Source organism: Phacochoerus africanus, chromosome 2 (assembly GCF_016906955.1).
Source record: "Phacochoerus africanus isolate WHEZ1 chromosome 2, ROS_Pafr_v1, whole genome shotgun sequence".
In the NCBI taxonomy this organism is placed as follows: domain Eukaryota; kingdom Metazoa; phylum Chordata; class Mammalia; order Artiodactyla; family Suidae; genus Phacochoerus; species Phacochoerus africanus.
The window spans coordinates 184943271-184970966 of record NC_062545.1 but is presented as its reverse complement, the minus strand read 5'-3'; the positions used below and the strand labels follow the sequence as shown (position 1 = coordinate 184970966).

At 36.4% G+C, this 27696-nt stretch overlaps 1 protein-coding gene across 5 annotated transcripts in view; it reads left to right on the top strand.

Moving 5' to 3' along the window:
• DDHD1 (DDHD domain containing 1) overlaps window positions 1-27696 on the top strand; it is a 94444-nt gene that overhangs the window by 48686 nt on the left and 18062 nt on the right. For 3 of the 5 annotated variants that reach the window (XR_007133187.1, XM_047767362.1, XM_047767361.1), the window contains exons 3-9: window positions 1305-1406; window positions 3326-3454; window positions 5043-5190; window positions 9830-9936; window positions 16104-16210; window positions 24307-24569; window positions 25975-26050. Coding sequence is in view for 4 of the 5 variants with exons in the window: in XM_047767362.1 (XP_047623318.1) it covers window positions 1305-1406; window positions 3326-3454; window positions 5043-5190; window positions 9830-9936; window positions 16104-16210; window positions 24307-24569; window positions 25975-26050 (932 nt within the window). In the remaining variant the exon portion in view is untranslated. The remainder of the gene's footprint in view (window positions 1-1304; window positions 1407-3325; window positions 3455-5042; window positions 5191-9829; window positions 9937-16103; window positions 16211-24306; window positions 24570-25974; window positions 26051-27696) is intronic. The other 2 variants (XM_047767365.1, XM_047767363.1) reach the window with 1 other exon arrangement.

The window sequence follows — 27696 nt, the reverse complement described above, 5'->3', positions numbered from 1 at the left end:
TATATCTGTATATACAACAGTTTTTTTAATATCTAATACTATACAATGGGAATTAGGTATTTTTGTAGGTTAAATACCTTTAAAGTCACATTAATGTAGAAGAGAGGATGAAAATCAAATGTGTTAGAACATAAATTTGAACTAAATCAAAGATTCTGTGATTTATTAACTGAAATGCTAAACTGATTTGTAAGATTCAATTTTAAGTGGATTTTTAGATAATTGCGTATTTAAAATGTAACAGTATTTGACAGGGGAAATGTTTTAAGGTTAGCTACCAATCTGCCAAATAGCAAGTCTGTGTCTGGCTTTACTTTGTTGTCTGTTTTATGCTTACAAGATGTCACAGCATACATTTTCCACTAATGACTTTTTATTGTCATTCTACCACTAATCTTTCATTAAAATAATAAAATATCAGAGTCCCATCATGGCTCAGCAAAAATGAATCTGACTAGCATGCATGAGGATGCAGGTTCGATCCCTGGCCTTGCTCAGTGGGTTTAGGATCCAGCACTGCCGTGAGCTGTGTGTAGGTTGCAGATGCGGCTCGGATCTACTGTGGCTGTGATGTAGTCCAGCAACCACAACTCTGATTTGACCCCTAGCCTGACCTCCATATGCCACGAGTGTGGCCAAAAAAAATAAAATAATAATAATAAAATAACATGAATAAATAAATCAGTTCAAAGTAGAACTTTCAATTTATTTTTTTGCAAATTTTTCATTTTTAAAAGTATTTTAACAACTTGCACAGAGTTATGAAAAGAATATTTTGTTTCTGCCAAAAGGCTTTTTTATACCTCTGTAAGGAAAAGCATCTAGTAGAATGTATACTGTGGTATCTTCTCAGGAAAACTGCATTAGATATTTAAGATGTTATTTATTGCATTTTCAGTTTGCACATCAGATGTTCTCTGTGTCATAGTCACAAATTTGGTGAACGTGAATAACTTTAGTTTCATAAAGATGGGATTTATAAATCTTTTACACATACAAAAATGCCATGTTCTATTTTTTTATTCTTTGCAAAGACATTAAAAATGGTGATCACATAGTTGTCTTTAACTGATAAATGTAGACATAATTTGCCCTTTTACTTTCAGTAAAAGTAAAGCATATATTTGATAAACATTATTAAACTAGTATTTTGCTTTATTGATTTTTAATTAGAAATTTTATTAAGAATTTTGAATAATGTTTGTCAAATACAGCTCATTTTTTAAAGTTAATACCACAAAAAGGCAGAAATGGCAAACCTCATTTAAAATTTACTTTGAAGCTCAGTGTTTTTGCTTTCTTAGTTGTCTACCACATCCCTCCCTTCTCCCTCCCTTCTCTGTTCAAATGGAGAGGATATAAGGAGAGTACAGATGCAGCAGGTCTTAAACGAAAGCGTTCCGAAGGTACAGTAATTGTAGTTTTATTTCTCCATGTAGTTATATTCCTGGCTTGTAGCATTCACTTGTATTTAGAGCATTCAGTTGTATTTAGAGTATAGAAATTAGTAGGTTTTTAGAAATGTATCCATTCTGTTATTTTTCTTAGTGTTACTTAATTGTAAGTAATTGTGTGTAAACATTTATAAACAATGTGTGTAGTCCAATAATAGGATATTCGCCTATATTAAGAGGCTTTACTTTAAGACAGTGTGTGAATGATTTAGGGAACACAGTTTTGTCAGCTTAATACTATTCTTTTAATATCTTGGTCTTATAGTGTTAGTGTTTTAAGCATATGTTGCTCACAGCTATTTGAACAAAGATGCAGTTTCAAAACATTAGATTAAAAGGCTTAAAATACTGACTTGGATTAGACATAAAATTAGAAAAGTAAATAATTGTTAAACTCTTGCAAAGTATTTTTTTATTTATGAAGTTATTTTATTTAGAAAGATGAGTTTGTACCTTGCTTTTGTGTTTTGTTTGCAACTGAAGATATTACTCGTGTTTGTTATGTTAATTGAGTTCAATGTTGGTCTTAATATTCAGTGTTAGTCTTGTGTTCAATGTTAGTAAAGTGTCCTGGCAGGTAAGTAAGATGTAAATTGGTTTTTCATACATTTTTGAAGTAGCATTTGTAACATAACTAAGAAATACATTTTCCTGGAAAGGATCTGTTTTTCTATGTATTCTAGTAGGGAACAGCTTTTCACAAAAAGGTCTTTATGATCTTAGATCTTGACCAGGACTCTATCCTTTCATATTTAGCTTAAAGTTATTTTCAACCCATCCTCAAATCAGAGGAGTTGAACTCTGCCGCTAACTAGCTTTGTGGCAGATCACTTAAGCACTTGTACCTTTGTGTCTTGATATATAATAGGAGATAACATTTTGCTTAAAGAGGATTTTAAGAAAATAAATTAGGCCTGGTTTTCTGAAGGTATGTGAATTTTTCTTACCTCTATATCAGAGAGAGGAAACGTTTAAGTCCTTCAGAATAGAAGAACTATCCAATTATGAATTGATGGACATGCTTTGACAATTTTCTTAATCTGCTGCTTCCATAAAAATTACTTAATTTGTGATATGTGTCAGGACTGTGCTAGGACTCTGGTGCTAGTGATACAAACTGGTCAAGGTATGGTATCTGCCTTACAGAGTTTTTATATGTTTCTGGAGTATATAGGTTTAACTTCTTTTTTTTAAGAGTTCATTTTCACCAAGCATACTTCCGTTAAAGAAATGCAGTAACCATACTGACTTGAATACCTTGGTCGGAAAAAATTTCCTTGATTTCTTATTAAAACATCTTTCAACCTAGGAGTTCCATTATGGTAAGCAATATCCAGTAGTAATTGGCGTTAATAGCCATTCCAAAAATACCTTGTATTCTAATAAATTAGATTATTCTCTTCCCAGTTTAAAGGTAAATTTTTTTTATCTGAGTCCATTTTGTCTTGTGCTGAGTGAAATTTTCACAGATCAAAAATTAAAATCCACAAAAGAAATGAAACTTAAGTTCCTATGTCAAAGGTATTGAGGACTTTCATGAAGGTTTATATCCTCTTAGACCTAAGGAGTGGTCACATGACCTGGTAAAGTAGTTTCGTTAAATATAAAAACATCTTTACTATAAAGGTTAAAATTATGGTAGTTAAGCCAGTTTATGCCATGTTGTTTCAACTAGTTGCCTTTTCCTGTAGCATGTTTAATCATTTATGAAATAAAGTCCCTATCCGTTACTTGTTTCAAATCAATATGTTTCAGTGAAATAGTTTTTTATTGAACTATGTTCAAATATAATTTTTTAAAATCTGCATATTACAGTTTTCACACAAATGAAGTTTGGGGAATCTTCAAATTAGTTTTCCTTTTCGCAACAGCTATCCATAGTTTCAAGTTGAGTCGAAACCATGTGGACTGGCACAGTGTGGATGAAGTATATCTCTATAGTGATGCAACAACATCTAAAATTGCAAGAACAGTTACTCAAAAACTGGGATTTTCTAAAGGTAATTGTTAAATGTTACTGGAGTTTGTCAAAATTCTGGGACTCTGACTTTTTCTTTTATATTCAAAACAGACTATTCAAATTTTATTTTTAAGATAGTTTAAATATGTGATAAGTTTAGTGATGGTTACTAACCCTGTGAAACTAACTTTTATTAAGATGACTGAGTTGACATTAATGAAAAATTATGTGTTTAGAATGATCTGACAAGATTAATACATACTTTTTTGACTTCTAAAAACACAAAAGGAGTCAAACCTGAGGCAGTGATGTGAAATAAAACATGGCAGTTGAAATATAGTGTCAGGGAAGATGAAGACTGGAAATTTTTCATTGGATTTAGTGAAATGTAGAACATTGATGACTTAGCTGGATTGCTAGGGCAGAGCCAGATTGGCAAGAGTTGAAGTTTTAGTAGAAGGTGAAGAAATGGAGGCAGCGAAAATAGCTCATTAAAGAAGTCTGACTGAAAGAAAAGATGGACTAGTACCTGGAGAAGATGTAAGAACATTATCAAGACAAATTTTTTTTTTGTCTTTTTGTCACATTGCTACATTTAGCCATATGGAGGTTCCCAGTCTAAATCTGCCAGCCTTTGCACAGCCACAGCAATGCCAGATACAAGCCACGTTTGCATCCTACACCACAGCTCAAGGCAATGTGGCTCCTTAACCCACTGAGAGAGGCCAGGGATCAGACCTGCAAGCTCATGGTTCCTAGTTGGATTCGTTTCCACTGTGCCACGACAGGAACTCCCTCAAAACAATTTTTTAATTTTTTTAACTTTTTTGTCTTTTTTTTTTTCCCTTAGGCCTACGCCTGTGGCATGTGGAGTTCCCAGGCTCGGGGTTGAATCAGAGCTGCAGCTGCCGCTCGTGCCACAGCCACAGCAACACAGGATCCAAGCTACATCCACAACCTACACCACAGCTCGTGGCAACACCGGATCCTTAACCCATGAGTGAGACCAGGGATCAAACCCACATCTTCATGGATACTAGTTGGGTTTGTTACTGCTGAGCCACAAATGGGAACTTCAAAAAATAATTACTTTTAAAAATTTTTGCTAAGTCTGGTATTTTTTTTACTCTCTCATTTTTAACTCTTTCATAATATATGTACATGAATTTTTTTTATATGTTCATTCATCAGTTGTATTTGTTTTGTGAGTTAACCTTATCACATCTTGAGCCCATTTTGCTATTTGGATGATTGTCATTTCACTGATTAGTAAGCCCTTTTTATATAGGCAATTAACTTACTGGGCATCATATTTTCCAGAAATTTTCCCAGTTCACCATTCATCTTTTATCTTTGCTTCATGATATTTTTATAAATAGAGGAGTTTTTCATTTTTATATGTTCAGCTCATCCTTTTTTCCTTTCTTTTGACCTGTGGTTTCTGGCTTTGCTGTCATGTCCAGTTTAGCACTTTATGTCAGAGCTGATCAATACATAATCTTATAAATTTTATCTCCCCCAATCAGTGAAATTCTTTCTTAATATTCATTTTATTTAGTTTTTCAATATATTGTGAAAATGCTATTTCTGTAATAAATAATAAACTTAAAATCATAATTTTCCTACAGCATCAAGTAGTGGGACCAGACTTCATAGAGGTTATGTAGAAGAAGCCACATTAGATGACAAGCCATCTCAGACTACCCATATTGTATTTGTTGTGCATGGCATTGGGCAGAAAATGGACCAAGGAAGAATTATCAAAAATACAGCCATGTGAGTTCTTTAATAATACATTCCTTATCTGGTCAGAATTTAAACTTCTGTATTATAGATTCCTTCCACTTATCTGAAATATCCAAAATAGGCAAAATCATAGAGCCAAAAAAATAGATTTATGATTCAAGGGCCTGGGGGGAGGAAGTATGGGAAGTGACTGCTGCGGGTATGATGTTTCCAATGGGAGTGATGAAAATGCTCTGAACTTAGATAAGTGGTGACGGTGGTACACCTCAGTGATATACTGAAAACCACTGAATTGTTTAAAAAAAACAACAACTATTGAGGTTGTGTCAAAAAGACGCAGAAGTCAACTTGAAGAGACTTTCTAACCAAAAAAGAAAACGGTTTGGGTATCAGTAAGGATTTTAATTACAGTGGGTTAGAATACTTCAAATATGTTTATTAATTGCTTTGGATTTGTTTTTGTTGCTCTTTTTTCTTTCCTTCTTCTCTTGTTCTTTTCTGTTGTAAGGCTGGTTTAGTGTTGCTGAATTCTCTGTTTTTGCTTATCTGTGAAGGTTTTGATTTCTCCTTCAAATCTGAATGAGAGCCTTGCTGGGTAAAGTAATCTTGGTTGGAGGTTTTTTCCTTTCATCACATTAAGTATATCGTGCCACTCCCTTCTGGCCTATAGAGTTTCTGCTGAAAAATCTGCCGATAACCTTATCGGGGTTCCCTTGTATGTTATTTGTTTCTTTTCCCTAGCTGCTTTCAAGAGTTTCTCTTTGTCTTTAATTTTGGTCAGTTTAATTAATATGTGTCTTGGTTTATTCCTTCTTGGGTTTATTTTATATGGTACTTGTTGTGCTTCCTGGATTTGAGTGAGTGGTTCCTTTCCCATGTTAGGGAAGTTTTCGGCTATTATCTCTTGGAGTATTTTTTCTGTCCCCTTCTCTCTCTCTCTTCTCCTTCTGGTACCCCTATAATACAGATGTTGGTGTGTTTAGCGTTGTCCCAGAGTTCTCTGAGACTCTCTGCATTTGTTTTCAATCTTTTTTCTCTTTTCTGTTCTGCATCTGTAATTTCCACTAATCTGTCCTCCACCTCGCTTATTTGTTCTTCTGCCTCCTGTATTCTGCTGTTGGCTGCTTCTAGTGAATTTTTTATTTCAGTTATTGTATTTTGCGTCTCTTCTTGTTTAAGTTTTATATCTTGTATCTCTTTGGTCAGTGTTTCCTGTAAGTTATCCATCTTTGCCTCCAGTTTATTTCCAATGTCTTGCATCATCTTCAGCATCCACAATCTAAAGTCTTTTTCCTGGAGGCTGAGAATCTCCTCACTGCTTAGCTGATTTTCTGGGGGTTTTCCTTTCTCCCTCATCTGAGTTATAGTTCTCTGGCTTTGCATTTTCATAGGTTTTTGATGTGGTGACCTTTTTATAGATAATAGAGTTGTAGCCTCTCTTACTTCTGGTGTCTGCCCCCCTTGTGGCTGAAGTCGGTATGGGGGGCTAGCTGTAGGCTTCCTGATGGGAGGGGCTGATGCCTGCCCCCCTGGTAGGTGGAGGTGATTCCAGTCCCTCTGGTGGGTGGGGCTTAGTCTCTGGATGGGATTAGAGGCAGCTGTGTGCCTGAGGGGTCTTTAGGTAGCCTGTTTACTGAGGGGCGGGGCTGTGGTCCCACCTGGGTTGTTGTTTGCCCTGGGGCTTCTCAGGCTGACTGATGGGCAGGGCAGATTTTCCCAAAATGGCCACCTCCAGAGAAAGGCAGCAGCTGAATGTTCCCAAGAGCTTTGCCTTCAATGTCCTTCCCTCACAACAAGCCACATTCACCCCTGTTTCCCCAGGATGTCCTCCAAGAACTGCAGTCAGGTTTGACCTAGGTTCCTGTAGAGACCTCGCTCTGCCCTGGGATCCAGTGCACGTGAAAGTCCGTGTGTACCCCCAGTCCCGTGGAGCTCCTGTGTACAAGCCCCACTGGCCTTCAATGCCAGATGCTCCAGGGGCTCTTTCTCCCAGTGCCAGATCCCTGCACATGAGGGTTTGATGTGGAGCTCAGAGCTCTTACTCCTGTAGGTGAGTCTCTGTGAACCAGTTAGTTTCCAGTCTGTGGAGCTTCCCACCCGGGAGGTATGGGGTTGTTTATATAGTGAAATCACCCATCCTTCTTTTTGATGTGTCCTCCTCTTTTTCTTCTGGAGTAGGATAACTTTTTTAAGGTTTCTGGTCCATTTGGGTGAAGAATGCTCAGTCTTTAGTTGTGAATTTTGTTGTTTTTAGGAGAGAAGTTGAGCTCCAGTCCTTCTATTCCTCCATTCTAATCCCATCTTCAAATAAATTTAAATCTGTTAGTAATGACATCAAAAAATATAAAAACTCTAGGAGTTCCCATCGTGGCGCAGTGGTTAACGAATCCAACTAGGAACCATGAGGTTGCGGGTTCAGTCCCTGCCCTTGCTCAGTGGGTTAACGATCCGGCGTTGCCGTGAGCTGTGGTGTAGGTTGCAGACGTGGCTCGGATCCTGCGTTGCTGTGGCTCTGGCGTAGGCCGGCGGCTACAGCTCCGATTCAGCCCCTAGCCTGGGAACCTCCATATGCCTCGGGAGCGGCCCAAGAAATAGCAACAGCAACAACAACAACTACAACAACAAAAAAAAAAGGCAAAAAAAAGAAAAAAATATATAAAAACTCTAGCAACTCAGTATTTTGAAAATTCTTAATAAGAAATTAGAAGAATTAACCATTTATCCTGCCTTTTCTCAGTTCATGCAGATACGATTTGACTGTTTCACAAGGCAGCCAGTATTTGATATGAGGAAATTTCTCTTTCCAGAAGTATCAGGAGTAATGGGATTTTTAAAAAGCACTGTTTTGCAACCATAGTAAATTAATAGAGCTAAGCAATGATCATAACAACTATTAGAATCACCAAAAAGAAAGAAAACCCGGTATATATACCTATGGAATAGTAGTCTTGCCAAAACAGTGGAACTTGGATCTGATCAGACCTCTTGATCTCACTACCAAATAGGAAACAAAGAACTTGTTAAATAACACCATGGGGGAGTTCTCGCCATGGCTAAGCAGAAACGAATCCAACTAGTATCCATGAGGATGCGGGTTCAACCCCTGCCCTTGCTCAATAGGTTAAGATCCGGCATTGCCATGATCTATGGTGTAGGTTGCAGACGCAGCTCAGATCCTGCATTGTGGCGTAGGCCTGCAGCTGTAGCTCAGTAGGTAGGCTGGGAATCTCCATATGCCGTGGGTGCGGCCCTAAAAAAAAAAACAAAACGCAAACACCATGGGGATGCAGTCATTAAAAATCAGACTCAGAGAAACTCTACAGGACACAAAAAGAATTACAAAGCCAAAATAGAAAGGAATCTGTGGATTAAAAGATACTTAAGTGATATATCTGCTAGTTGCAATGCATGGATGGTATTTGGAATTCAATTTAAAAGTGTGAAAAAAAAATTTTTTTTTGTCTTTTTGCCATTTCTTGGGCCACTCCCTTGGCATATGGAGTTTCCAAGGCTGGGGGTCGAATCGGAGCTGTGGCCGCCAGCCTACACCATAGCCACAGCACTGAGGGATCCGAGCCATGTCTGCGACCTACACCATAGCTCACAGCAATGCCAGATCCTTAACCCACTGAGCAAGGCCAGGGATTGAACCCGCAACCTCATGGTTCCTAGTTGGACTCATTAACCACTGTGCCACGACGGGAACTCCAAAAAATTTTTTTATGTTATCATAAAATGGCATTTATAATCTAACTGGGAAAATGGGACTGCTAAACATATTTGATGAAATTAACCATTTTTTGGTGTGGTAGTATTGAAGAAGTTATGTTTTCCTTATATTTTAGAAATGTGAATTAAACTATTAATAGATGATCTGCTGTGGTATCTGAGATTTGCTTTGGGGCAGGGTGCTACCATAAGGGGATAGCATGAGGGAGGGTTTTTTGGATGATAAAACTATTCTGTGTCTTGATTGTAGTAGTGCTAACCATGAATCTATACAGCTGACACCAAAAAAGAAAAAAGTCAGCTTTATTGTACCTTAATTTTTAAAATAAAATTTTAGAGTGTATTTTGGGAGAACAAGTGGAAGAATAGATGGAGTAAGACAGGCCATGACATGCTAGTATTTGGAGCTGGGATATTTTATTATAGTATTCTCTCTAGTGAAGACTTATGTATATAATTATTTCAAATATAATATGGAAGCTTGGGAGTTCCCATTGTGACTCAGGGTTAAGAACCCACGTAGTATCCATGAGGATGTGGGTTTGATCCCTGGCCTCATTCAATGGGTTAAGGATCCAGTGTTGCCATGAGCTGTGGTGTAGGTCGCAGACACAGCTCGGATCCCGCCTTGCTGTGGCTGTGGCACAGGCTGGCAGCTGCAGCTCTGATTCAACCCCAAGCCTGGGAACCTCCATATGCCGCCAGGTAAGGCTCTGAAAAAAAAATATGGAAGCTCGGAATATTTGAAATTATAAATGGCAAATTTAGGAAAATAGCTTTGAAATGAAGGTGTTCTATTATGTAAACTATTGCATAGTGTAGCAGTAACTGAAATATAATATGTTATAAGCAAATGGAAGTATTATGATTAAAGACATTTTATACGACATAAATATACATGTGAAGTTACCCTGAAGAAGTTTTGTTTCTGTTTTTATAGGATGAGAGAGGCAGCAAGAAAAATAGAAGAAAGACATTTTTCCAACCATGCAACACATGTTGAATTTCTGCCTGTTGAGTGGCGGTCAAAGCTTACTCTGGATGGAGGTATATTGTGTTTAAAAATTAAATAATTTAGTCAGTGGCGGCAAAATATTCCTCATTGGGAATGAAGTGTTTTTATTTGTCTTGAGGTGTACTCACTCTTTGTTCTAGATTATTTAAGAAAATGAAAGTCATTGATTTTTTTCTTTAAATAATTATATCAATATATCATTTGGGACCACCATATAGATTTCACAGATAGCAGTTTTCACACCTGCCCTTTGTAGATTTAGGAGAGAGCATATGAAGGAAACCAAATGTTTTCTAAAGTTTTTGACGGAAAAATGACTTGTCAGTACATTTAAAACATTTGCTGTCCACTATTTCATATGAGCTTACATTTTCTTCCTAATAATTTCTATTCCTTACATTTGGAAGATAAAAATCATGTTTTTTGTTTTATTATTGTTCCTACATTCTTTAGGCTGGTGAATTATAATCTAGCATAGAGAAATCATACAATATATGCATCTTTTTTTACACAAAGTTGTGTCCTTTGAATATTAAAACCATTAAAATAGAATTTTTAGGTTGAACATTTACATAATCTGAAATATGGGTTATACTGGACAGAGTAACAGCTGCCGTTGGTGGAGCCTTTAGTATGTGCTTGGCACTCTGCAGTTCACCTTACATGGAGTATCTCATTTAATTTTTTCACAAATCTATTTAGTACCTACTTTATTTTCTCTATTTCGCTGGTAAGGGAAGCCGAAACTCAGTAAAATGGGAATTTAACTAAGAATGCCAGGCAGAATCTAGGGCTGCATGATGCCAGAGCCCTTGTTCATCTGAACTGCTTCTCTAGGTGATTTCCAAGGTTTCTTCCTAGACTATGATTCTGCCTCACAGTTGGATGGGAACACCAGTTATAGGTTATAAACCAAAATGACATCAAAAGTTGTGATGAATGTAACCCAAAAAATGCTAGTGATCAGAGAACGCTTCTCAACAGCAACAGCTCATATGTAAAGTTCAGATGTAATAACAACTACCTTTTGAACTCTTCCCACTCACCCAGATAAATTTTTTAGGCTGCTCAGCAATGTAGATAATATGGACGAATTAACATTTAATAAAATCCAAGTCTAATATTCTGTTAGGTTTAAACTACTGTGATAGAATTTTGAAGGCATTATGCTGAGTGAAAGAAGCTAAAGGAAGAACATCACTGTTTCTCTCTCTTCTTAGCACTTCTAACACCAAATGTGATAGAGATTTTCTCTATACCAACCAATCCCTTAGTTCTTGGTAGACATCATCAGAGTGTCCTACAGTTTCACTTGTTCTAACACCAACTGTCCAGACATACTATAGACCAACTAAGGTCTCAGTTCTGCAAGGCTGTCCCCCACTTTAGATGCCAATCACAAGTTCCAAATCATCCCCTGCAGTTGTGACTGACTAGCTATAAATGGGAGGGGGGGGGAGGTCCCATGACCCCATCTTGATGTTCAGTAATTATACTAGGACAACTCACAGAAGTTAGGGAAACATATACACATTTTTTTTTTTTTATGGTCACACATATGGCACATGGAAGTTCCCAGATTAGGGATCAAATTGGAGCCTATGCCACAGCCACAGCAACACCAGATCCAAGCCGTATCTGTGACCTGAACCGCAGCTTGCAGCAACACCAGATCTTTTAACCGAATGAGGCCAGAGATGAAACCTTCATCCTCACAGAGACAACATTGGGTCTTTAACCCACTGATCCACAATGAGAACTCTAAGGGAAACATTTACAGTTGGCTTTTGAACAATGCAAGCATTGGGGGGCTGACACCACCCTGCCAGTCAGAAATCCAAGTATAACTTTATAGTCTGACCCAGTATTCTCAGTTACACATTTGCATATTCAGCCAACTGAAGATGGCCTAGTACTATAGTATGTATTTATTGAGAAGAAACTGCAAATCAGTGGATCTGTGGAGTGCAGACCCATGTTGTTCAAGGACCAACTGTTCTAACATTTACTGGTTTAAGTTACATTTACTAATTTAAAGTATATTACAAAGGATACAGATGAACAGCCAGATGAAGAGCTACATAGGCCAGGTCAAGCAGAAAGGGTGCAAAGATTTTATGTCCCCTCCAAGTACCACTGTTCCAGTACCTCCATTTGTTCGACAGTTTGGAAGCTCTTCAGACCCAGTAGTTTAGGGGTTTTATGGAGATTCCATCATGTAGGCATAATTGATTAAATCATTGGTCATTGGTAATTGACCTTAACCTCTAGCTCTTCTCCCTTTCCCAGAGGTTGAGGATGGGACAGAAAGTTCAAAATTGATTCCTCTGCCAACTAGCCCCCATTCTCTAAGAGTTACCTTATTAACATAAACTCAGTTATGATTGACAGAGGCACATTATGAATTATAAAAGACATTCCTTTCACCCCTATCAGGAGCTTAAAAGGGTTTTTAGGACCTTGTGCCAGAACCAGTGGCAAAGACGAAATATGTATTTCTTCTTATATCACAACATCGCAGAAACCAATCTCAAAGGTTATATATAAATTATATGTTCTTCCACTTATATGATATACTGGAAAAGACAAAACTACAAGGATAAGAACAGATCAGTGGTTGCCACAATTTGGAAGTGGGGGAATTAAAAATCATAAGGGCAGCATGTGTGTTTTTTAGGGTGATAGAACAGTCTTGTATTCTGATCATGGTGGTAGTTATGCAAAACTATACGTGCATTAAAACTGAGAGTAATTTTTATGTAGATCCTTTTGTATAGTTTGTGTAGACAATCATGCGACCTGCAAATGGAAACAGAACTTTTCCATTTCTTAAAACTATTATTTCTTTTTTTCTTATTGCACTGGCTGAGATTTCAACTAGAATATTTGTTAAAATAGTAGACTTCCTTAGATAAAAACTCTCCAGAAAGTGGGCAGAGAGGGAACATACCTCAGCATACATAGGCTATATATAATAAGCTCACAGCTAACATCATACTCAGTGGTGAAAAACTGAAAGCATTTTCTCAAAGATCACAAGCAAGTTAAGGATGCTCATTCTTATCACTTTTATTCAACATGGTACTGGAAGCCCTAGCCCCTGCAATCAGATAAGAAAAAGAAATAAAAGGAATCCACATTGGAAAGGAAGAAGTTAAAAAATCACTGTTTGCACATGACATGATACTATACATAGAAAATCCTAAAGACTCCACCGTAAAACTACTACAGCTCATCAATGAATTTGGGAAAGTTGCAGGATACAAAAAAAATATTCAAAAAATCTGTTGCATTTCTATACACAACAGTCATAAAAGAAAAATTAAGAAAACAATTCCATTTACCATCACATCAAAAAGAGTAAAATACCTAGAAATAAATCTACCTAAGGAAGGTAAAAGATGTACTCGGAAAACTATAAGACACTGATGAAAGTAATTGAAGACAACACCAACAGATAGATACACCATGTTCAAGGATTGGAAGAATTAACATTGTTAAAAAGACCATACTCCCCAAGGCAATCTACAGCTTTAGTGCAATCTATATCAAAATACCAGGGGCATCTTTCACAATTTGAACAAATAATTTTAAAATGTATAAGGAAACACAAGAGACCCTGAATAGCCAAAACCATCTTGAGAAATAACGGTCAGAGGAATCCTGCTTCCTGACTTCAAACTATACCACAAAGCAGCAGTAATCAAAATAGTATGAGGAATTCCTGTTGTGGCATGGCAGAAATGAATCCAACTAGTATCCATGGTGATGGGGGGTCAGTCCCTGGTCTCGCTCGGTGGGTGGGGGATCTGGCATTGCCATAAGCTGCAGCATAGGCCGCAGATGCAGCTGGGAGCCCGAGTTGCTGTGGCTGTGATGTAGGCCAGCAGCGCTCTGATTCGACCCCTAGCCTGAGAACTTCCATATGCCGCAGGTGCACCCCTAAAAAAAGAAAAAAAGAAAGAAAATCAGTATGGTACTGGCACCAAACCAACATACGGAACAATGGAACAGAATAGAGAGCCAAATAAAAATGCATGCACTATGGTTAACTAATCTATGACAAAGGAGACAAGAATATCCAATAGAAAAGAGGCAGTCTCTTCAATAAGTAGTTCTGGGAAAACTGGAGAGCTGCATGTTAAAGAATGAAGTCAAGAGCTTCTCTAACACCATATACAAAAATAAACTCAAAATGGAGTTCCCATTGTGGCTCAGCAGTAACAGACCTGACTAGTATCCATGAGGACGTGGGTTCGATCCCTGGCCCTGTTCAGTGGGTTGAGGGTCTGGTGTTGCCATGAACTTAAGTGTAAGTTGAAGATGGCAGCTTGGATCTGGCATTGCTATGGATGAGGCATAGGCTGGCAGCTGCAGCTCCTATTTGGCCCCTGCCCTGGGAACTTTCATATGCCCTATGTGTAGCCTTAAAAAAATAAATGAGTAAATAAACTCAAAATAGATTAAAGATCTAAGTGTAAAACCACTAAACTCATTGAAGAAAACATAGATGGAACACTCTTTGAAATAAATCTTAATTTTTTTTGGCTCTGTCTCCTAAAGCAAAGGAAAAAAAACAAAAAACAAAAATAAGCTCTTGGGAGCTAGTCAAGCTTAAAAGCTTTTGCACAGCAAAAGAATCCTTAAACAAAACAAAAGGACAACCTATGGAATGGGAGAAAATATTTGCAAATGATATTACCAATAAGGGGTTAATATCCAACAGCTCATGTAATTCAGCATCAAGAAAAACAACCCAATTAAAAAAGTGGGCAGAAGACCTGAATAAACATAGATATTCAAATGGCCAACAGGCACTTGAGAAGATGTTCAACATCATTAATCATTAGAGAAATGCAAATTATAACCATAATGAGATCTTACTTCACAATGGCTGTCAGAATGGCTGTCATCAATAAGAACACATAAATGTTGGAGAAGATGTGGAAAAAAGAGAACCCTCATACACTATTGGTTGGGAATGTAAATTGGTACAGCCATTGTGGAAAACAGTATGGACGTTTCTCAAAAAACTAAATACAGAGCTACTATATGATCTAGTAATTCCAGTCCTGAGTGTATATCCAAAAAAAGACAAAAACACTAATTTGAAAAGTTACATGCAGCCCCAGTGTTGATAGCTGCATTGTTTATAATAGCAAAGGTATGGAAGCAACCTAAGTGTCCATCAACAGATAAATGCATAAAGATGTCATGTGTGTATGCATATGACTCAGCCGTAAAAGAGAATGAAATTTTGCCACTTGCAACATGGATGGACTTGAAAGACATTATGCTAAGTGAAATAAAACAGAGAAAGACAAATACTGTATGATATCACTTATATGTCAAATCTTAAAAACTAGTGAATATAACAAAAAAAGAAACAGACTCACAGGGAACAAACTAGTGGTTTCCAGAAGGGAGGGGCAAGTAGGGATAGAGGATTGAGGGGTACAAACTACTACATATAAAATAAATAAACTAGGAGTTCCCGTCGTGGCACAGTGGAAACGAATCTGACTAGGAACCATGAGGTTTCAGGTTCAATCCCTGGCCTTGCTCAGTGGTTTGGGGATCAGCCGCGTTGCGGTGAGTTGTGGTATAGGTCACAGGCATGGCTCGGATCTGGCGTTGCTATGGTTATGGCGTAGGCTGGTGGCCACAGCTCCAATTTGACCCCTAGCCTCCATATGCCACGAGTGCAGCCCTAAAAAGATAAAAGACAAAAAAAAAAAGGTAAAATTAGAAAAAAATAAACTACAAGAATATATTGTACAACACAAGGGCTATAGCCAATATTTTTAGTAACTATTAATGGAATATAAGCTTTAAAAATTGTGAATTACTATGTTGTACACCTGAAACTTATATATTGTACATCAATTATACCTCAATGGATTTTTTTAATTTTAAAAATAAAAGTAGATGTCCTTAGTTTTGTTTCTGATTTAAAGGAAATGTTAACCTTTCAGCACCAATGAGCACAGTGATTTTTGCAGTAGGTAAATACTCTTCATCATTATTTTAAAATTTAAAGAGGAGGGTAAGGTTCATTAGATTCAAAACTAGTCTTGAATGTGTAAATATTAACTTAAAGCACTCTTATTTCAGGGAATGTAATGTTTTTTTCAAAATTTATTTTTTCTCTAAAACAGATTTCCTGTAAATTAAAAAAAATTTTTTTTTTAATTTGTAGACACTGTTGATTCCATTACTCCAGACAAAGTACGAGGTTTAAGGGACATGTTAAACAGCAGTGCAATGGACATAATGTATTATACAAGCCCACTTTATAGAGATGAAGTAAGTATCATGATTATCTTTTTACTATTGGGTATTTTTAAAAGTGTTCTGTCCTGAATTTTAACATTTTATTTATTTATTTTTACAAACAAATGAGAAGTTATAGGAATCCTTGAATCTATAAATAGCCTATATTGCATAATACATTTAATAGTCTTGGGCTTCCCGTGTGGCTCACAACACAAATAGGTTTAATAGTCTTAAACTGCATATTAGGACCCTTAATAAAGTGGATTATCTTAGAAGTGAGAGATTGATTAGAAAATAACATTTTGAAAAAAAGATCAGTTTTCATAAATCTGATTAATGTTAATTGTTAATGTTAATAATATTATTATCTATGAGTATAGTTCTTACAAAGAATTTAAGGCATTTAGTAATGTCATTTAAATGTTTTGTATACAATAGACTTGCTTTTATTGTCATTTCTGTAGTGGATTTGTATAGTTCTTAAATGGTAATGTTGCTGATGCATCACAAAGATAACCCTAAAGATGAGTGAGGGGTGAAAGTTTATTCAAAGGGATGGGAGAATCTCTTCCAATGCAATTTGTCACTTTACTGGTAAGAGAAAAAGAATTCTGTTTCAAGGGAATAACCGTATTAATTACTCAACGTGCATTATTAACTTGTTTAATTCCTACCCTATAAAGTAGATATGATTAGTGTCTTCATTTGAAGGATGAAGAGACTAATGCAAAGAATAATTACCAAGTAGAGTGGCTCTGCTGCTCTGTGCCGCTTAAAGCCGATCCATTTCTGATTTTGTTCATTCAAAATCACTCCCTAACTTCATCTAGGATACCTTTTATATATCTACAGAAATATGTATGGTTAGTTGCTATAGAAATTTCTTTTCTAACTACCGTCCCCTTAGGTTTTTTTTACTTCATTCCTGTTTCTATATCCCCTCATTGTCATATACCAGAAGCTACAAGAACTGCTATTCTGGACTTAATTCTAACCAACAAGGAAGGCCTAGTTGGTGAAGTAAAGTACTAATAACTGTTCATACTCTTTTATAGTATACAGTGGGCATTGTTATATATGCCCTAAAGGTTATGATATTGAAATTTAGTATTGCAAGCAAACCAGTGAGGGGAAAAAAGGAAAGAGAATGGCTTAGATCCTATTACTATACACACACATCCCATCTACATATAACTTACACACACACATATGGTTGCTAGTACAACTAAGAAGGTGTCCTGAATGTTCAAGGCTAAAATGTGCTGAGTCATGTCTTCTAAAAGTAGTAAGTGTTTTTAAGTTGGCATTAACATCCAGAAAAATTAGAGAGGAGGAAAGTGTCAGACTCAAAGTTCTGACTACTTGGCAAATGATGACTGAGAAGAGATCGCTTTTTTTCCTCTTATATCTTCAATGATAATATCCTCGGAATGGAACTGAATAAAGCAGATAATCAGTAGGAAAAGGAAGCTGATAGCTAAGATAAATGAAATTGAAAAGAACACCCAATATTCTAAATTAGTTGGTTTTTTTGATCCAATTGAATTTCTTGGAAAAGCAGTGAGAACTTCTGAGATTCACTAGCAGTCTTCAACAGTGTTTCCCAAACATCCCTGATTAGAACAGTCATTTTTGCTGATCATTAAAAATACAGGCCAAAATACAGCCGCAGGAGGCAGTGGGGGGGGATTGGAATTGAGGGTATTAATATGAATTTATGATTTTAAAAATAAGTGGATATATATAGATAACATATATATATATAAGCGTACATTAATAGATAAATGCATGTATTTCCTATCTCTGTCCAATGAAAGTGCCAGCAAGCAAAGACATGCCAATCTAATGAACACACCCAGAACTTTGCCTCTAATACTCTTATTCCCCACTAAGAAATCTAGAGTTCCTTGGAAAAATGGCTGATTCCAGGGCTGAGGTAGGACAGGTCCAAGTCAAACTTGTAAGAACTTGTTTTGACAAAAAGTAGAAAAGTACTCAATGATGTGACAAGACACAGCAACACAGAAATCAAATTAGGAGTTCCCGTCATGACTCAATGGTTATCGAACCCAACTGGCATCCATGAGGACGTGGGTTCAATCCCGGGCCTTCCTCAGTGGGTTGGGGATCCAGCGTTGCCATGAGCTGTGGTGTAGGTCACAGATGTGGCTTGGATCTAGCATTGCTGTGGCTGTGGTGTAGGCCGGCAACTGCAGCTCTGATTTGACCCCTAGCCTGGGAACCTCCATATACCACTGGTGCAGCCCTAAAAAGACAAAAGACAAAAAAAAAAAAAAGTCAAATCAAAGAACCAGATCCCACTGGCCAAATCTGGAACTATTTGAGTATTAAAATAATTAAGTAATGATTATTATTTATTGTAAGTAATTTTTAGTAGTACATTTATAGAATTATAACAAGGATAATGTACTGAGGAATTCTAAATCATTGAAAAATTTAAGTCCATAGCAGTTATTAAATAGATAAACAAATTGAAGAGAAGGGAGGTCTTTGTCTACTGTAGAGTGTGCCAAGGGCATACCAGTAAATGTGGAAGGGATGCTGAAGTTGGAAAAGTCTCATTTTATAGCTTTCATGGTAAGATCAGGTGGAAGAGGACTGAGCAAGAAGCATCAGTGTATGCTAAAATGAGGGCAGGTTTTTTTTTTTTTTTTTTTTTGTCAAGGAACAGAACATTTGCATGGTCTATAATGTATCCTCTCAGACTACTTATTAGTTTAAAAATAAGGAAAGGTTTACAGTGGAGAAGTCAAGCAACACTTTTATCAAGTATTCCTGAGGGACACCTGGAGAAGGACACAGCATTATTTTTGCAGTGTTCCAATTATGAGGAAATAACAGACAAACATAAAATGAAGAAGTTGTAATAAAGAAAAAAGTAGGAATGAGACTATATTCTTTTAAAATGTTAACATAATAAAAGACAGTAACTGAAAAATGTTCCAGGAGTTCCTATTGTGGCTCAGCAGGTTAAGAATCCGACTAAGGAGTTCCCGTCGTGGCGCAGTGGTTAACGAATCCGACTAGGAACCATGAGGTTGCGGGTTCGGTCCCTGCCCTTGCTCAGTGGGTTAACGATCCGGCGTTGCCGTGAGCTGTGGTATAGGTTGCAGACTCGGCTCAGATCCCGCGTTGCTGTGGCTCTGGCGTAGGCCGGTGGCTACAGCTCGATTCAACCCCTAGCCTGGGAACCTCCATATGCCGAGGGAGCGGCTCAAGAAATAGCAAAAAGACAAACAAACAAACAAAAAAAAGAATCCGACTAGTATCCGTGAAGATGTGGGTTTGACCCCTAGCCTCGCTCGGTGGTTTAAAGGAGCTGTGGTATAGGTCACAGACACATCTTGGATCTGGTGTTACTGTGGCTGTGGTGTAGGCTGCAGTTGCAGCTCCGATTCAACCCCCAACCCCGGGAACTTCCATATGTCACAGGTGTGGCACTAAAAAGAAAGAAAAAAAAAAGAAAAATAATAAAGGAGACTAAAGAGACATGATAGCTAATTATAACATCTCATCTTAGACTGTATCCTATATTGGATCAGGGGAAATGTGACAAAGGACATATTAGATCAATTGATGGAATTAAAATGTGGGTGGTAGATTAGATTAGATGAAATATTATGTCAAAGTAAATTATGAAATCGATAACTACACTATGATTGTGGAAGAGAATATTCCTGGTCTTAGGAAATATACACTGAAGTATTTAAGAGTAAAGGACCATGATGTATGTAATCTATCCTTAAGGAGTTCATTTAAAAATTATGTGTGTGTAATAGAATAAATGATAAAGCAGATAGGAGAAAATGCTAACATTAAATGAATCTTGGATAAAGCGTATATGAAGCATCTTTGTACAATTTTTATTTTGCAGCATTTTATAAATTCAAAATGTTTTCCAAGTAAAAAGTTAAGGAAACTAAAACTTTCCCAGATCCCTTCTCTGGAGATCCTGATTTAGGGTCTGAGACAGAGCCTGTGAATTTGTGTTTTTTAACAGTTCCCCAAGTGATACCATTAGAGAAGTGTGAGAAAAAATTGCCTCAGGCGTTGTGATGAACGAAAGAAAAACTTAGGTGAGAAGGGCAGAAATTGTTATTCTTTAAAAAGCAAATCTGATTTTGCAAATCAAAGTCCATTTAGCACAAGGATGGTGTTAGGCAATGTTCTAGACTGAATTATTTTTAAACACTATATTTTTTAAGAGAGGTATTGATAAGCAAGGGGTTCTGTAGGATTAGGTCAGGCCTAGTGAATAAACCTTATTAAATCTATGTGATAGGCATAAACAAGAGCCTTTTTCCCCTTCCTCCTAGCCTTTGGAGTCAAAAGGCCATTTAACTTGCTTAAATCAAATTTCTCACTTTCTCAGTTTCCTCACTTGTAAAATGGACATAAAATACCTATTTGATAAAGATTGTCATGAAAATCAAAGATAAGCTATATGGGGAGTTCCTTTCGTGGCTCATAAGTTAACAAACCCAACTAGGATCCATGAAGATGCGGGTTCCATCCCTGGTCTTGCTCAGTGGGTTAAGGATACAGTGTTGCAGTGAGCCATGGTGTAGGTTGCAGACACAGCTCAGATTTTGCATTGCTGTGGCTGTGGTGTAGACTGGCAGCTGTAGCGCCAATTCAACCCCTAGCCTGGGATCTTCCATATGCTGCGGGTGCAGCCCTTTAAAAAAAAAAAAAAAAGATAAATGGTTTCCTGTACAATTCTTTGTCCTTAGATTTTCAAGTTGTGGTTAAGTATATATCTGTCTTAATCTATTTCAAGAACTACCATTTAAAAAAAAAAAAAAACAGAATGGACTTAATTTGTTAATTCTAGAAAGTAAAATAAGGATCTGTGAATTGAAAATATTACAAGGAACATGCTTGGTGTCTAGTGAAGAACTGTATAATAACTAAAGCTGCCTTAAAAATATGAAAGTGAGAGTTCCCATTGTGGCTCAGTAAGCTAAGAACCCAACAGTCTCCATGAGGATGCAGGTTTGATCCCTGGCCTCTCTCAGTAGGTTAAGGAACCAGACTTGCTGCAAGCTTAGGTGTAGGTTACAAATGCAGCTCAGATCCCATGTTGCAGTGGCTGTGGTATTGGCCGGCAGCTGCAACTCCAAATTGACCCCTACCCCAGGAACTTCCGTATGCCACATATGCAGCCCTAAAAAAAAATAAAATAAATCACAAGGGAAAACATTATAAATAATATAAGGTGATGGATGTTAAATAAACTTATTGTAATCATTTCACAATATGTACCTGTATCAAATCATTACATTGTATACCTTAAACTCATACAATGTTGTATGTCAATTATATTTCAGTAAAACTGGGAAAAAATTTTTTAAATAGAGGTGACCACATTAGAAGTGACTAGATACTCAGTCGGGTAGAAGCTGAGTGCTGTCAGGGATGTTACTGAAGGGGGATGTTTATCTTCACAACAGTTTAGTTTGAATCATCTCTGAAGCCTCTTTTTCACTCAAGATTCTGAGATGCTCATGGGAGGACTCTAATTAGTGATTTGCAAGTAATCACTAAAAACCCATACTAAGGACAAAGTTTCATTTATTGATTGATCAGTATTTCTCAGGTCATGTTTTCTGAGGACCAGTTTTTTTAAAAGAAACTAATTCCAGACTGTCAGCACATCATCAGAGAGCCTTTGGCTCTTTCTCCAACCCTAAATAAAGTAACATGAAAAATCCAAAGAGAACTATACCTATTTTGTACATCTAAACTCTCTTTTCAGTGGCTTTTTAAAATGAACTATAAAGAGAATTGGCCTAACTTGCCATTGTTATTTGAAAATTGTAGGGTTTTTTAAACTCTTTTGTTTGTTTTTTGATGGAGCTTGTAGCATGCAGAGGTTCCCAGGACAGGGATCAAATACATAGTGACAGAGTTCCCGTCGTGGCTTAGTGGTTAACGAATCCGACTAGGAACCATGAGGTTGCGGGTTCGATCCCTGGCCTTGCTCAGTGGGTTAAGGTTCTGGTGTTGCCGTGAGCTGTGGTGTAGGTTGCAGACGTGGCTCGGATCCCGTGTTGCTGTAGCTCTGGCGTAGGCTGGTAGCTACAGCTCCGATTCGACCCCTAGCCTGGGAACCTCCATATGCCACAGGAGCAGCCCAAGAAATGGCAAAAAAGACAAAAACAGACAAACAAAAAAAAAAAAACACGTAGTGACAAATGCCAGATCCTTAACTACTAGGCTACCAGGGAACTCCTCAGAATTGTTTAATTGACGTATATGAGTAAAACTCATTATAAATTACTTTTCCTCATTAGAATTTCCTGAAGCAGGGAGAAGGACAAGGAACTAATTATACTCTTCAGCCACATGTTGCTTTTCAAATTTTATTTTATTGAAACACCCTTTATATAGATTGTAAATCAGGAAAATTACAAAATGTTAAGGGTTGGTTCATACTCTTATCAAAGCCAAGTTCAAAGCATTACATTGTAGCTCCATTTGAACCGATTGTGTAATTTCATATCACACTGCCTACTTCTTTGATTCTGTTGACTAGAATTATCTACAATCCATGTCTTAAGGTTTTTACATGTATTTGCTGCTAAAATGTGGTCCTCAGAACTACTGAATCTGAAACTCTGGGATGGAGCCTAGCAATCTGTACTTGACAAGCCCTCCAAGTGATTCTAATGCACACTGAAAGCTGGAGAACCATTATCCTAAGCATGGTTTCACTAACCTTAACTGGACCTCGGTTTTGCATTGTAGAGCTCTGAAATGGTAGCAATGAGAGGGAGCACCAGGCCTTCATATCACTGCCAACCCTGCCAAGCATGAATGTAAATCATTTTCACTTTGTATCTGTTGAATTGAATCAGTGAAACCTGATGGAAGCTGGTTGTCTCTTGAGACAAAAACAAGATTGAAAATAGAAGCAACACAAAATTAATGTTTGTAGGGTAGCAGTAACAGCCAGAATATTAAGAAGTACTGAAATGAGGAATATCAGGCAGGAAGTTTATAATCAAATAGTAGTAAGCAATGATAGGAAGAGGACAGAACTGCCTTTAAATTCAGGTCAGGTCCCTGTATGAATTTGAGTAGCAGAAGAACCTTATTCTTCTCACTTTATGGAATAATTCAGTAATAATTTTTTAAAGCTTTTTTTTGTTATGTTTGCTTTTCTTTTTAGGGCCACACTTAACGGCATATGGAAGTTCCTAGGTTAGGGATCGAATCGGAGCTGCAGCTGCCAGCCTTTGCCACAGCCACAGCAACACTGGGATCTGAGCCGTGTCTGTGACCTATACCACAGCCTGGATTCCAGACCCACTGAACGAGACCAGGGATCAAACCCTCATCCTTATGGATAGTATGAATCTTTATGGATAGTAGTAGGATTAGTTTCCACTGTACCACAGTGGGAACTCCTGTTAAAGCTAAATTTTAAAGAAAGCAGCTTTACAAAGAAAAATGGCTAAGATACTTCCCACATTAACCTCTAATCCTTAAAAAAAGTCCAGTTTACCAGCCATATAAAACAACTCTTTCCTCATATCTTTATTACCGACTTAATGGGAATTTTGGAATATTTAAGTAAATTAGCATTAGCTTTTTCTTCAGTCATACCATGCCCTTTCATTATGTTACTTTTATCTAAATGCGTAAGGTATATAGCATATGCAGTATGTTAGTAACCCTGTTACCATAAACTCAAATATTGTTTTCCTAAAATTTATTGTGGCTTAAGAACTATAAGATGTAAGAATTTAGAATTGCACATGAGTATGTTGCCACAGAGAAGAAATTTCCTGAGGCTCTTTGTAAATCTTAACTGGAATATCTTCATGGAACTTTTTGGAAGTACTGACTTAAATAATTGGTTTAAGGACTATGAAAGGATCTGTGCGGATAAAATCTGCCTTTATTCTTTATTGTCGATATGGATTATGATATCATGTATACCTTTACTTCATTTCCTGCAAGTTTCTGAAGCACCTGAGTTAATTTTAATAACATAGGTGTATTTGGCCAGTAATGTGTTTTGTTTTTTAAGTATTTGAGTTTAGAAATAAAGTTCATATTAGTCAATGATTAATTGGATGTTTTCTTATTTCAAACAGCTAGTTAAAGGCCTTCAGCAAGAGCTGAATCGATTATATTCCCTTTTCTGTTCTCGGAATCCAGACTTTGAAGAAAAAGGGGGTAAAGTCTCAATAGTGTCACATTCCTTGGGGTGCGTAATCACTTATGACATAATGACTGGCTGGAATCCAGTTCGCTTGTATGAACAGTTGTTGCAGAAGGAAGAAGAGTTGCCTGATGAACGATGGATGAGCTATGAGGAACGCCATCTTCTTGATGAACTCTATGTAACCAAACGACGGTAAAATATCCTAGTCTCTTAAAGGAATTTAAAAATGTCCTCATGGAATCACTGGACTTCTCAGGAGAAAATTTAAGATTTTCATAATAAAGAAAAAAATACTTTGTTTAGAATACAAAGATTATTGGATAAGATGGCTAATCAAGCTAGAAAGTGTTCATTTTCATGCTAATCACTTGTGTTTTCCTATAGCATAAAATATTATTTTCTTCCTCTTCCTTCTGTCTTTTCTTCAGTTTATTAGGAGAGAAATCTAAAAATTATTCCAAACTGAGTCACTATGTAGAATCCTTATTAAAAATGTTTACCAGTTTGTAATCCTTTGTAGTTTTACTAACCTTAGAATTGGAACTTTACCTCTCTTATCATTATGAAAATAATTTAAAGCCCTTTTTTTTTCTTGGCAAATATATTTTCAACAGATGTTATAATTATCTGATCACTTGTAGCATTCCTGTCTTTGATTCTTTGCTACATTCCTTTCATCATCTCTGGTTATTTGTTCTAATTTGTTCTCTTAATCTGATTGATTCCGATAAAACAGTGAAAAGTCACTATATTTTGATACTTAGCATTATATAAAAACAGCTGGTTTATTTGACCTAAATTTTTACTGAAAGCATTGAATTTATTTAGTCTTATGGAAGTTGTCTAAGAATTTTATTTAGACTCTAAGTACCATAGAATAGATACGTAAGTTTGATGGTATCTAAGTAATTGATAGTCTTGAAAGAAAATGTTATGTTAGCAAGCCTCAGAGCCAAATTTTAGATATGAAATCTAGTAAAAAAAAAAAATTTTAAACAGGCTTAGAAAAGGAACTACACCTTTTATTTAAACTTAGTTCCATTGTTTATTAAATATAAGTAGATATATAGCATTGTAATGGAATAAAATTTAAATAACCCAAATGTTTTCAGCAGAGAAAGGTTAAATAAACTGTAGTTTATCTGTATGATGGACAATTATACAATTGTTATAAAGACCGAAGTACATTAGGAGGCAGTGAAGTGAAAAGGTCACTAAAATGCATTATTTCTACCCTTAGTGTAGAAAAAAGAAAAACATGGAATAGTGTATATAGTATGAACATTTAGTGTGGGTTTTTTAAAAGATAAAAATATATACATATATTTGTATGTGCCTCATATTTTACTGAAAGTTCCTCAAAAAGAAGCTATTAATGGCATGAATTGGAAGAATGGGGCACTTTTACCAGTTATTTTGCAAACTTTTATAGACTTTCTGAACTAAAAGCAGACACTTTTAAGTACTGTCAATGAGGATTTATTTGAGGGATTGAGGAATGGGTCTTCATTTTCTTCTTAATGCTTTAGTAAATTAGCATCTAATACTTATGAAGTTATAAATATGAATGTTTTCATAATCCCATACTCCTTTCTAGGCTGAGAGAAATAGAAGAACGGCTACATGGATTGAAGGCATCATCTGTGACACAAACACCTGCCTTAAAATTTAAGGTAATGAAAGATAGATGAGATTTCTATTGTTTATCTCAATTTTTTCTTTCAAACATCATTTGAAGCATGTTGTTAGGGTTCAAATGAATTCCTAGTTATTCTTTCAAATGAATATATTTTTGAACACTTACAATGTGTTGAATACTGCTACATTGCTAGTTTCTAGGTACTACTAAGAAAGGAATAGACGAGACAGTTTCTTAGCCCTTGGAATAGATAACACAGTGTTACTAGGGCTATTAGTAGTACACAGAATGATGTATGCACAGGAAGGAGGTTTAATTTTACATGTAAAGGTTTACAAGTGAATGACATTTGTACTTAATATCAGTAAATTGGATATTTACAAGCACAGGAAAGGAGAAATGCTTTTCTGTGTAAAAGAAACACCCTAAACAAAGGCATGGAGGGATATAACTTCATACTACATCCAAGAAACACCAAAAATCTGGAATTGTGAAAAAGAAAAATAGAGACAGTTCTGAGAAATACTCAGTATTTACAACTAACAGACCTTAGTAACCAACTAGTTGTATATGATAAGAAAATGTGGGAACTATGTCTAGTCACTTATGATGGAGCATGATATTGTGAGAAAAAAATATATGTATATGTATGTGTAATGGAGTCACCATGCTGTACAATAGGAAAAAAAATAATCAGGAATTTTTTTTTACAAATGCAAAAAAAAAAAAAAAGAAAAAGAAGTGAAATTACATCAGTGACTATGCCAAAAATGGAAAGCTGGTATTTCAGTCAATAAGATTTGTATGACAAAAGCACAAGATAGGGTGCACACAATTAGCTTGGAGCAAAGTGAGCAATCCAGTTTGGCTAGAATATGCGGGACACAGGGCATGGAGGCTGTGAAGAGCAGAAATAGCTAGAAAAAAAAGAATCTTATATTTGATAGAGACAGTGGAAAGCTTTTCATGGGTTTTGAGCATCAGAATAGAGCTGTCAAAAGCAATGGTTTAGAAGAATAAAAAGTGGCAGAGAGACCTAGACATTGACCTGACTATTGGAAAGGACACGGCCTGAAGCTGAGTAACAGTTTCTTTGCGGTAGTAAATGGAATGTGACAGGAGTTTCCTAATACTCATTTCCAGTTAGGTGTGTACCCATATCTAGTGTACTATATTATGTCTTCTTGGGAACTTAACATACAGGTTAAGTGATAGAATGATGCAGATTTTTTTTTTCAAACAGTATGAATTTTCTTATTGAGTATCTCTATCATTTATGAAGTTTTTTTTTTAACTTAGACATTTAAAAGCCACATGGTAAAGTTATGATACATTTAAAAGCCCGAAGAGCATGGACTTTGGAATCATCCCCACCTGAAATTTGAGTTCCCTCTCTACCACCATCATTGTATATAATCAGTGTTAAATATATAGAATTGATCTGGTAGGAAGAATAAACTCTTCATTTCATGTCCTGGATTTTGTACTAAAGATTTGCGTATGATCCACTAAGTATATTAGAACCTCAAAATTCAGTATCACATTGTTAGAATTTATGTGCTATAATTGCATATCTTTCTAATGAATGCATAGTCATGTAGTCTAGTGATGTGAATTTTTAATTATTTAATCACTTATAGAGAAAAATATAGAAATATGACATTTTAAAAGGAATATGTG